The following is a 13013-nucleotide window of genomic DNA, read 5'->3' as shown; positions in this document are numbered from 1 at the left end:
CTTCCTGACAGCTGAGTTAATGGAAGAAACCTTGTCAAAGGGAAGCAGCCTAAGAGATACAATTCATTAGCATTTCATTGGAACTTCTTTCTCATTCAGAGTAATTCAGAGAGTAATTTGATCACCAGCACGGCTGTCTTCACGTGTGATTCTCTCCATGCTGAGAAGGCAGAGCAAGAAACTGGCTTCATTTGTCACCAGTGGCTCTAAGTTTTCCTTCGTGGATGGTGCCTTCAGCCTCTCCATTATGGAAATGTTTCCCTGTCTCAGAATCCGATCTGTATTGCAAATCATAATGGCCAAAAGGAGAGAGAAAGGGAGGAGAGAGAGAGAGAGAGAGAGAGAAAGAGAGGCAGAGAGACAGACAGTCAGACAGAGACAGACGGAGGCAGAGACAGAGAGACAAAGACAGAGACAGACACAGAGACACAGAGAGTCAGAGAAAGACAGAGTTACTCAGACAGAGACAGACACAGAGACAGACACAGAGACAAACAGAGACACACAGAAACAGACACAGAGACAGACACAGAGATACAGACAGAGAGAATTACACAGAGAGAGAAAGAAGGAAAGGTCCTGCCATAGAGACAGGCTGGGGGTAGGGTGGCAGGAGGGAACCTGGGGACACTGGTGGTGGGAAATGTGTACTGGTGGACGGAGGGATGTTGGGGAACTATATGACTGAAACTGTATGAACATGATAAGCTTTTTAATTCTGCATCACACATTGATTCAATTTTTTAAAAAAAAAAAAAAAGCAAAAGGATGTAGTAGCTGGGTTCTCAGCCCTCACTGAATTCATATCTCTATCTCCTTCTGCTGACCCACCTAGCTGCCTTGCTAACCCTGCCCCTAAAGTCCTCCCAGTACTGGTCCATAGTTCCATTCTTCTCCCAGCTCTTCTGCCTTGAAAACTTATACTCAACTTTGATTCTTCACTCTGTGTCTATAGACCCACAGCCAGGTCAGCCCACTGATGGCTCCTTGAGCAGTTGTAATCTTTTCTGGCCCTAGGCTGTTTCTTACCAGTGTAACCAGGATTGTTACACTGACCTCTTTGCAGGTGGATGAGTTTCTACCCATTTTGTGTGAGGGTGGGGGTGGGAATAGGTAGGCGATGCTCTCAAGCCATGCTACAGGAGACCCACTGGTGGCTCTCAGCCAGCTGTGCAAACAGTGTGATGCAAAGGCCAGAGGATGTGGGGCTACCTGGACCTCGCAGTGCTGGGGATTGCTCAGGCCACCCAGAGGTGCCCAGGGACTTCAGGGCCACAATTTGATGGTGCTCAGTAGCCTCCAGGACTGCACCAGCTGTGCTCAGGGGACCATGTGGTGCTGGAGTGGACATCCCCCAAGGCTGGCTTGCTAGGCATGCTTCCTAACAGCTGGACCATCTCCCAGACCTCTACCCAATTTGTGATCTTCCAGAACACAGTTTCAGACCATACAGTCTCCTCCCTGCATTTTACTTCCAGGAACATTTCCCAGAGTCTGTTTTATTATAAGCCAAATCTCTCCAAATATAATGATAAAGAAGTTGAAGAAATTTACATCATACTATTTTAGATGACTTGACTTTGGGATTTGAAATGTTTTTACCGTAGTAAAGATTCTGAGAAGTCTTATAATAAGCATTTGAAACATTTTTCTGAAATTCAGTATTTCCCCAATATATTTTAAACTATAAACTGTTTTTTTTTTGTTTGTACAACTCATGGAAAATAAATTGGATCCATAGGGGAATGTCAAATTTGCATAGCATGGCATTTAGACTCTCCTAACACTTGTCCTCAAACTGTTTTTGTTTGGTTTTTAAGCTCATATTTTCCCAGGTTACCTAATACTTGCTGTGACCTCTTTATGCCAAAACTTTGAGCTCTCTAATCTCACCCCAGAGAGGGACTCATAAAGATCTCCCTCACATTCCCACCCTGACCTCCACATTCTGGTCTCCTTTTTAGGGAGGTGGTTAATCCTGTTGATTTCCGACCAGAGAAACCAGGAAGCTCTCCTCATTCCCATATCCACCAAATAGTTTCTCCTCTTCCTTTCTACAGCACTTGACCTCGCTTTCTACTTAATTTAGGTTTTGGAAAGGTCAATTATTCATAAACTTATCTCCAGTAATCACTAAGTGTCTTGAAGCCCAAGAGTGTTTTGCTCATTCATTCATTCATTCAAATATGCTTTTCAAGCAATCCAGCTTAGGGAACAGGAAGAGCGGATATAGAACAAAAAAAGAGAACAGGGTTTTAGATAGCCGTCAAAGGGAATGAAAGTTGGCTGACAATTGGAGGTGAGTGTGAAGTTCATCTCTCCATGTCACTGAGAGAAGCCAATTTTATTTTATATAGAAAATTCTCAATACAATATTTCCAAGCACACTTATTTGCTCAATTACATAAATTATGTAGAGAATACTTGAGCCTGGGCATTGTTTTCCTCTAGAGACAATTTAAATTCACTTCTAATGTAGTTTGGGGCACTGGCAATCTTAGGTCATCTGAATGCAATTTAAAATGAAAATGATTTGAAGTTGTGCTTTCATATTTGTCAAGGTCAGTCCATTTTCCCTTTACCCTTACTCCTAGCAAATACAATACCAGAAAGTGTGCCAAGTGCTTTGCAGGCTCTTTCAACAATTCCTCGCAGGAGTTCATGAATCCATCAACACTGTTGTCACTTTATAAATGACACAGTTGAGATTCAGTGACACTGAAAGGCTTCTCCAAATTTATCCAGCTTATAAGTGATAGAGCCCAACGCTGGGTCCTTACTGAATAAGAAGTAAAACATCCTCATCACTAGATCCTATAAGCAGTGATAGAGCGGGGAGGGTAAAGAAAGGAGAAAGGGTTCTAAGCACCATTTATCAAAGGGTTAAGACTGGGACGAACTTCATTCATGACCTTGAGATTAGGGTCCCCTTACAAGTCCCACCCTGAGTCCCCTTGTCCTGGCTCTGCCCCTTAATCTCCTTTTGAAGTCCTGGTATTTCTCTCCATTGGGATGTTAGAACAGTCTACCTTCTAGACCAATTCATCTTATGTACCTTCCACTCCTCATTTTTTAATTTCATTTTGCCTTCATGAAAATTCTTTACTTCCCTTAGGCCCCATATGCTGAGTAACTACCAGGTCTGTGTTTGATCAGCAGCTGATCTATCTCATTGTGGAAAAGCTGGATCCTAGCAGAGTCCAACGTGCTCCAGTCTCCACCATGTTAGAGCCCAGACAGAAACTCTGAAGGGCATCTTTCAGGAACTCAATGAACAGAGAGACTTTAGGGCATTTCCCAGGCTGGCATTACAGTTGCCTTAAGGAAAAAACAAAGGGCAAGATTTTATTAAACATAGCCAGAGGTGACCTATGACCCCAGCTTGGCTTCTCCCTGGGACCTCTGCGGGGAGCTGGGTCTGTCAGTGAGTGTGGTTTTGCAGGCTGTACTGCTCACCTCTGCCGCAGGGGGTGCTCTTGGGTACACATCTTCATCCTCACATCCTTTCTGGCTGCAGCGTCATTAGCTGCAGCCTGTTTTCTATTCGCAGTGTCTGTGCTCTGTCTTTTCTGGGCTCTCTGATCATTAGCTTAAGCACATCTGCTGGCACCAACTAGAACACTGTGGAAAAAAAATGATGATTTGTCTGGGCTTGGCAGCTTCTGGTGAGCAATTAGGCCTTTCCAGCATATGGAGCGCAAGTGTTTTCAGCCTGTAAAAAGAACTCACAAGAGGTTGAGCATTGCTCGAGGGGATTGGAGAATGAAATGAAGTAGGCAGAGACATCCTCTTGGCCAGGAGAAACACCCCTAGTGAGGAAAACCTCCTGTGACACAGCAGTGCTTAGGAGAACATCTGACTTCCGGGGGGCTTGGAGATTCTTGTGGCTGGCCCAGCATCTAGGTGCAGAGAGAGAGATTTTCTAATGCAAAGTCACACAGCAGAGCCTGTTTTCTGGTTCAGCCCACCGAGTGTTTTCACTAAGCCTCCACAGGGACTCACTATGTCCCAGGACTAAAGACCAAGAGAATGATCCCCAAGGTTGATCAAACCAGGATGACTTACTGAGGCTTGTTGAGGCAAGTGTTGGTGGTGGCCTGGATGAATCTCAGTGATAAAGGCCCTTTCCTCAATAGTTTCTCAGTCCTTTGTGAGAGAGCTCGGCAAAGCACAGTGATAGCTTTCTTGAGGCTTCATGCCCCGAAAATGATACCTTTCATCCTAGAATTCAGCCTTCAAAGGACTTTCTGTTTTACTCATTAAAACACAGTGCCTACTAGATTCAGCTCATGAAAACATGAAAGCAAGTTTAAGTCGTGAAAGCAAGAGAGTGGAGTCTCAGAGGTTCCGACTTTGATCCGAACCCTTCTGCATCCCCCCCAGCTCTGGTGTCATGTCTCCAAGTCACAAACACCTGCTTCCCTCCCTCTCCATCTGTTCGGTCTAGTATGAGCCTAGGGAAGGATCCATTCATCTTGGGTCACATTGTAAAGGTTCAGTAAACATTGGCTACCCTGCTGGAAAATGCATTTGTCAAGTAATAAATTTGTCATGGTAAAATGATTGAGCTGGTTGCAACTTTTGCTTTAGGGCCGAGGTGGTTGCTTGGTACCCCAAGTCTCCCTTACCTCCCTGCCCCTGTGCTCTAACCAGTGCTTGTCCTCTGTGTGCAGGTTCCTCCATCTGGAATCCAGGGCCTCCCTCCCATTGACCCACCAGATGTCACCCAGATCTACCCTGTTCCTGCAAACATCCGGCCAGTGTTGAGTAAATACCGCATTGAGGTACAGAGCAGAGCAGGGGAAGAGCGCATCGTTTCTGGGGGCTGACAGGCAGCAATGAGCATGGCTGTATATGGCATGAGGGGATGGTGGGAAGGAGGCACACAGAACACCTCATGCGGTCCCCTGGGCACTGGACAGGCTTCATTCTCTGGTCGCATGTCTGTCCGGGCCACATGGAAACCAGGACCTGCATATGTCAACACCTGGAGGTCTTTACAGGCAATTCTGCTCACCTCTTCTCCTCAGGTTCTCTTCTGGGGAGTTCGTGAAATGAAGAAGGTGCAGCTCCTATCAGTGGACCGGCCTCAGGTTCTCATCGAGTGCGGGGGACGAGGAGTCAAGTCCTGTGTGATCCAGAGCTACAAGAACAACCCCAACTTCAATGTCCAGGCGGACGTTTTCGAAGTGGTGCGGACCCTTCTCCCCACCTGCCTCTTGCTTCATTTCTGCAGAGGTCACCTGTCCTTCCTCACCCTGCCTTGGGGGAGAAAGTTCCAGAGCTTTTGGGATCTTATGTCTGTGACGAAGAACTGTCTAATTTAGTGAAGAGGCTGAATTTTCAGACTGGCATAGGTTTTTGTTGTTTTGTTTTGGGGCCCTATCTGCATGCTCAGGGCTTACTCAGGCTCTGGGACCAGGTATCAGGGGTCACTCCTGGAGGGCTTGGGGAAGTATATGGAGCCAGTGATCACACCTGGGTCTCTTGCATGCAAGGCAAGCACACTACCCACTATACTGTCTCTCTGGTCCACAATAGAGTTTTGTTGTCATTATTGTTTTGGTCTTGGTGGTTCCAGAAGCCAATCACACAGTAAAAATCAAAACAGCTGCAATAGTTCCTCACTAGGATCCCCAGTTCATCAGTCTTAGCGGGGAACGTATTAGAAATGCAGATTTTCAGGATAACCCCATACTATTGAGTGAGAAACTTCAGTAGGGTAAGACCCCTTTACCTTTGGCTTTACAAGACCCTCCCCCTACCCTGAGTATTTGGATTCACTAAAAGTCTGAGAATCATTGATCTAGAACAGTTTTTCTCAACCTGTTCCCAGCCATGACCCATTTCTGACCTTGTTTTTTCTCCCCTCACTCACTGTCTTACCAGTCAATACTCTAGTTTTGTGCTGTAGTCCCTCATTTGTGTGATTTTTTACCTGCAGCCCCCTTGGAATATCCTGCCTACCCCAGGGAGCCATGTGGCCCCCAGTTCAGAAATTCTAATCTAGAAGATACCCTAACTCCTGGATCCACTTCTATGCCATTTTTTTCCTAGCTGTTGACTTTAAATTCAGTCAACCACTGGTTGCTAATTCTGTGTTTATAGAATCCTCGATCAACTGTAACTTATACCTGAATTTTTTGCTACACAGGCTTGACACCCCTTACCCCTTTACTGCTCAATGGTTAACTGTACTTTTTTGTGTGTCTTATCTGGAATGAACTGAAAGATTATCTTGTCAGATCAGTCAGCTCTAATGAACTCATATTTTAAATTAGCAAAGACTAGAAATAATGAGAATGCTTAAGCTTAGAGGATTGTCAAGGGAAGCAGAACTGGTCCTTAGCCTGACACCCTCAACTCTCTTTCAAATGACTCCATTTTTATTCTGTTTGAGATCTTGGAAGTCAGGGGTCATCCAAGATAAGAGCTTCACAGGTAATAAAGGAGAAAGCAAGAGAACAGAGATGCTGACAGAAAGAATTTGGAAGTGGGTTGTTTTTGAAATTTATACCAGAAATGAATTATTATTGCCATCTTCCCATTTGGGGTAATCACTAGCTGACTTGGAAATTTATCAAGGTGCCAAGGAGAGATGGAATGGCAAGGCAGAGACAGAAGGCGGAGGAGGGGTGCCGGACTTGCTTCTATCCTGTTTCCAGACAGGCCACTTGGTCCTGCCCTTCCAGTGCCCCCACTCACTCGGCCTCTCCCTACAGGAGCTGCCTGAGAATGAACTTCTGCACCCACCCCTGAGCATCTCTGTGGTGGACTGGAGAGCTTTCGGGAGGAGCACCCTGGTGGGCACCTACACAATCAACTGCTTGAAGCAGTTTCTGTGCAAATCCAGGGAGCCCCTGGCCATCACCTCACAGGTGGACGGACAAGGTAGGAACTGCCTCATAGACTGATGAGTTGTACAAAGTCATGGTGTCCACAGAGGGTTGATGAGGGAGCCTGTTAGAAGTGCCCATGGTCAGCTGTCTCCTTCCCAAGAATTTGCTCCTGTTTGCCCTCTACTTCTATTCAAATGACTTCAGAGCTTACTACACAGGCTTGACACCCCTCACCCCTTTAAAACTCACCTAAGAAAACTTCTGTGACTGTTACGCAAGCTTCCTTGAACCTCTATTCTCTGATGTCTTTCTTTGATCAACATTACTTTAATTTGGACATTTTGGGTCTCAGGTGCACAGAGACAAGTGAACTACATTTTTTCAGTTCAGTCTATACAATCATCCTCAGTTTAAACTTTGCTCTCATTATATCTTCCGCTTCCCTCCGCCCCTCCATACATATCTTACTCCCTGCCTTTACTCTTGGTTTCCAACCCACTAATCCTTGTAAAATACTAGTTTGCATATATATATATATGCACATATGGTCTTATAGATTTTTTATTCAAAAAGTCTTTAGAATTAGAGCCACGGATCACTCTGTGTATGCTAACTTGAAATAATATTCTGCTGCAATAACTATATTTTCTTTGCCCCCACATTGAACTTTTAGGCTGCCTCCGACTTCCCACTTCCACTGACAGTGCTGTGATGGGTAACCTGATTTCTGTGGAAATTTCTTTGGAATATACATCTAGGAGTGAGAGATGAGTGGGAGGCAGGGAATGTGCTGGTTTAACTACACTAATTCCAGGGACCACTCTAAGGAGCAGGATGGGTTTACTCAGTCTGTTCTCCTATTGTCTAGGGCTCCGCATTTCACCTCTTCAGTAGCATTTGCTACCATCTAAGTTTTGTTTTGCTTTGATTTCATTTTTGTGTTGATTTTTTGCCACATCAGTCAATCTTTGTATTTTAGCTTGGATTTCTCTAGGTGCCACTCAGCTTACAGATCTTTTCCTAATTTCATTTCTCCTCTACAATTCAGCTTTCATCCTTTCCCCACACTTTACGTGTAAGTTTCATTGTTTTTTGTACTTTAGATGTTAGAATCCTGTATTTTGCACATATCGATAAAATCTTTTGTCTGGTAACTGCTAATATTGGATATGGTCCATAACAGTTACAGAAATTCTTAATTTGATATAATCACATCAAATTGTTTTTTAATTAATTAATTAGTTAATTAATTTGCTTTTTGGGTCACACCAGCAATGCTCAGGGGCTACTCCTGGCTCTTTACTCAGGAATTACTGCTGGTGGTGTTTGGGGGACCATATGGGATGCCGGGGATCAAACCTGGGTCGGTCCCATGCAAGGCAAACTCCCTACCCACTGTACTATCGATCTGGCCTCAAATTGGTTTTTAAACATTGTAATTTGTTCTTTTGTAAGTTTGATAAGAAAACCTTTTTAGGGGCAGGGGACATGGTTCAGCAATAGAGCACATCGCTCCAATAATACAGAGGCTTTGCACACAGCTGCCCCAAGTTTGATCCCTAGAACCACATATAGTACAGAAGTGATACCATCAGAAGTGACCTCTGAGCACAGGAACAGGTGTAATCCTTGAGCACAGCTGGGTTTTGCTCAGAAACCAAAACCAAGCCACAACAAAACACATGCTTTTTACATATGAGAATGCGGGTTCTATCCCATGAACACAACAAAACACAACAACAAAAAACACCAACCCTCTGCTATCGCTCTTATCCTTTGGTCTTATAGATCTTATCTTTAAATTAGTATTACATCTGCATGTATCAGAACTTTAATTTATCTGCATTTGTATATGATTTAATGTAAAAATGTAGGTACATTTTTATGCACAGATTATATATTTTTCCACAAATGATTTATCATTGATTCGTGTACTGTTTTCTTCTAAATCAAGAAACCATTCTGAGCCTACTTCTATTCTGATATCTCTATCCCCGTGCCCGGCACAGGGTAGATGCCTATTAAATGTTGGGTTGGATCACTGTTCAAAAGTCTACAACTGGGGAAAAGACACTCTGGAGACCATGGCAACCTTAGGGGCTTCCAACTGAAAGCTTATAAATACTTAATTTTACAGCAAAAAATATAATGCAATCAATCTATGATCCTAGACAGAGACAATCAGCATTATGCCCTTTTTTTTTGAATCAAGAACCCCATTTAAAACCCTCATAAAGCCAAGGAGCAACCTTTGCTCCCTCTCAAGTTCAATTGCTCATGTCACCAGACTTCAACCTACATATGGGAGCTCACAGGCATGTTGCCTTCCAAAGTTCCCTGAGTTAAGGCACTTGGGGAATCCAGTCAACACTTAAGACATGTGTATTAATCTTATTATGCTTCATCCTATGACACCATTGATTAAAATCAGTCTGAGAGATCAATAACAAGTACCTATTGATTATTTCCTATACATCATTTACCTTACCCCATGATCTCACTTATCCCCTTGTGCAAGAACTATTTTCACTATCATTTTATAAATAAGAAAAGTGATATTCAAAGATAATAGGGAGTTTCCATATCTGAATCTAGATATGTGTGATTCCCAGTATGAGGATGCTCAAATGACTGCTCTGATTATAGCCCAATTGACCAATCGAGGTGCTTTCATTTCAGCTACTCCAGATTCGCTAAAAGCCATGGACCCCTCTGGAACCAATAGTGCCTCCCAGGATGCCCCCATTGAGTACATCTCCGTGAATGTTGAGCCACTTCCCACAGATGCAACTGATTCTGCCCAGCCTCAGTCAGCTGTCCTGATTGACATCCCTGATTCACCACCTGTGCAGGAGCCTAAACAAAAGTCTGCAGTCCAAGAGCCACCAAAAGATGACAAAGCGAAGGTCAGAAAGCAATCCCCCTTTCTACTAACAGGTGGACTGAGAGTTTGCTTTGTAGGTTCTTCTCAGTACCACTTCTCCCACCATACTTGTGACCAAGGATAACTTCATATTTCCACGCATCAGTTTCCTGATTTATAAAAGAGGGCTATTGATACCCACTGTACAGCATCACTGCAGATATAGAAGTACATATAAAACTAAATCAGAAAAAAAATATATGAATTCAAAGTGCTAGTCAAATGTGACTGCCAAATTTAATTGAATAGAAGCGCTTCTAAATTCATTAACTTGGTAATGTAGTGGTTTTCTCATCCAGACTGGTTACACAAATTCTCAGAACTTTCTTTATACAAGGTCATATGGCTCAAAAAAAGTATTAGCCCTCTGGATTTATTCCAAAAGAGAGTTAAACTTGTCATCTGCAGCTGAGATTTTGGAAGAGAAGATATATATATATATATATATATATATATATATATATATATAACAAACCATAAAGCAAGGATCTAAATCACAAATCTGAGTACAAAATCCTGATGTAACATTGACTGACAGAAAGGAGAAGTTTAAAGGAAGTTCTAAAAGGTTCTCTGCCTTGCAAATGGTAGAGATGGAAATGACGAGCAGAGTGGATTGGTGAGTGGCTGTTTGCTCAGCCTTGTCCACTCTCATCATGTGCAGTGTGACCCTCCATGACACCTCACAGGACTTTCTCCATCCCACCAACATTGCACCTGATGCCTTATGTTGGATTTCTTAGCTTTAATGTCTGTTTTCACCATAAGACTGTGATCCCTACAAGGTCAGAGATGATTTTTTTAACACCTCTGTGACCCCTGTACTTGATAGAGTGTCTGGTACATTATAGATACTCAAGACATATCAGAAGTGTAGATGGATGACGGGTGTGTGATGTGTCTTGCATGAGTAATTTCTAATAAGATAACTATTATCTCCCAGGAATACTCCCTTTCTCTCTCTCACACACACATCCTCCCCAGTCTCTCCTTTAGGCTGTAGTAGCCATTTATTTGCTCAAGGGGAATTGTCTACATTATGTCCCTTTTTTCTCACATTGCAAATAATGCAGGTATTATTATGCGTAGATGAGAAAATTGAGAATCACAAAATTCACACTATATAATGAGTGATTTTAACATAGGCCTGGTTTGAAGTGATGCTCTTTTACTCATATGCCTGTTTCTTCCGGTGGACTCTAAGCTTCCAAAATTATCTAATGAATTAAATTATCTATTATTTAATTTCCCTTACATCCCCAGAGTCAAGCATATTATCTTGCATCTGCTCAGTAAAAGTATGTTGGATGGATAGATGGATGGATGAATGAGCACCTTATTAAACTTTCATTTGCTGATGTGGTAAGAACTATAACCACAAACCTTACTGATAGCTCATCCACTCCCCCAGAGGCTGCCCATGTATTCTTTTCTTCAGCAGACCATCAGTCAGAGACATGCAGATCCATGAGGCCAAACTCATAATACATTCCTCATTTCTTTCCAGGATCCCAGGAGACTTTCTCGGAGGTCTACCAAAAAAAAGAAGAGGACCATAGCAGATGAATCCGCAGAAAATGTCATTGACTGGTGGACTAAATATTACGCCTCTGTGAAGAAAGCATTAAAGGTAGAGTCTGCCCTGGGAAGGTCATGGGATTCAATGAGAAAGCACACCATTCAACTCCCCACCACTGTTATTTCCAATTTCCCCAATTACCCTTAATCTTGACCCCATAGCAGGCCCTCAGTAATTTATGTTGCTTGTTATAAATAATTTGCTAAAAGGATGCTCAAAAATGGTTTCTTAGAAGAAAGTTAGTGAAGATTGTTGTGTCTCACCATGGAACCCTTAAGGCCTTGTATAAGAGTTTACTAAGATATTGTTACAGGTTAAACCTTCTGTGCTTATATTTTGTTAATTGAGGTTGGTTGCCTTTTACATTACAACCCATCCAACTTGGTGTACTACAACTGGTTTGTCAGTGTTACAAAGTTTGAGATGTCGTGCAGCCTGGAAGCTGCAATGTTGGTGGGATTGCTGTTGGAATATTGAACATCTGTGATTAAATGAATGACTTATTAAAGTTATTTTTAAATGAAAGAAAGGAAGGAAGGAAGGAAGGAAGGAAGGAAGGAAGGAAAAGAGGGAGGGAGGAAGGAAGGAAGGAAGGAAGGAAGGAAGGAAAAGAGGGAGGGAGGGAGGGAGGGAGGGAGGGAGGGAGGAAGGAAGGAAGGAAGGAAGGAAGGGAGAAAGAAAGAAAGAAGGAAAGAAAGAAAGAAAGAAAGAAAGAAAGAAAGAAAGAAAGAAAGAAAGAATAGCACCCTCTACTGTGCAATCCTTTTATTAGCCCCTCTTTAAAACTCCTCGGGTCGGCCATGTTGGCCGCTTGTAAGGCTAACGCCCTACCCGCTGTGCTATTGCTCCAGCCCAAGCTACGGAGAGTATTCGATATGCCAAACACAGTAACAACAAAAGTCTCCAATGGAGACGTTACTGGGCCCGTTCGAGCAAATCGACGATCAACGGGAGGGCCTTTACCTTTTACCCTACTTAAAACTCCACTCTATGAAGGCCCTCCTGCGGGGTGTTTCTGTTAACTGCAGGTGAGTAAAAAGACTAGAAGGACCAGGTGTCTCTGATTTACAAGTTTCCCACCCTCTGGCTAGAGCTGACTGACACGGTCTCATGGTAGATATGCTGAAAGGGTGTACAGCCTAGTGTGGCATCTGGAGAAGTCAGCCCAGTATAATGCCAGAAGGTCTAGCCAAGAGAAATGAGATCTCTAGAAAGAAGGAAAGAAACAATAGGGGTTTCCAGTGAAACGGTAGATGCCTGATTCTTCAATAATATTAAAAAGTCATATGGAAAGCTCTAGAAATAGAAGCATAGATCTTGGCCTTAGCAAGTGGGAATAACCCACAAGTTGCCAAAGCAAGGTCTCATGCACATGGCATGGGGGGAAAAAAAATAAAGAATTGAATTATGAAGGCGGAGAACCAGTGGGAAGTAGATCTGGAGTCTCAGGCCAAAGCTCAGTGTCAATATTTGGCAAGATTTTTTTCTCCCTGACTAAAGCAGGACAAGAGAATTAAATTTAATTGACTAGGAAAACTTAATGACTCTTTGGCCTAGAAAGACAATGGCTTCTTATGTCATTAGAGAATTTCGCCAAGTGTTAATTCCTATCTCCAGTCTCCCTCCTTTTGCAGCCATGCACACTACCACTTCCGGTGCCTAGTCAGACCTA

At 43.1% G+C, this 13013-nt stretch overlaps 1 protein-coding gene across 1 annotated transcript in view; it reads left to right on the top strand.

Moving 5' to 3' along the window:
- Positions 1–13013, top strand: part of FER1L6 (fer-1 like family member 6) — a gene marked incomplete at its 5' end in the record, with an annotated part of 133327 nt that overhangs the window by 72840 nt on the left and 47474 nt on the right. Inside the window, 5 exons of the mRNA XM_056111368.1 lie at positions 4674–4784; positions 5031–5192; positions 6723–6891; positions 9519–9745; positions 11270–11392. Coding sequence (XP_055967343.1) covers positions 4674–4784; positions 5031–5192; positions 6723–6891; positions 9519–9745; positions 11270–11392 — 792 coding nt within the window. The remainder of the gene's footprint in view (positions 1–4673; positions 4785–5030; positions 5193–6722; positions 6892–9518; positions 9746–11269; positions 11393–13013) is intronic.

The sequence above is a fragment of the Sorex fumeus genome, unplaced genomic scaffold, assembly GCF_029834395.1.
Source record: "Sorex fumeus unplaced genomic scaffold, SorFum_2.1 ptg000002l, whole genome shotgun sequence".
NCBI lineage: Eukaryota > Metazoa > Chordata > Mammalia > Eulipotyphla > Soricidae > Sorex > Sorex fumeus.
Note: the sequence above shows the minus strand (reverse complement) of the source record. Positions and strands in the feature narration are given on the sequence as shown.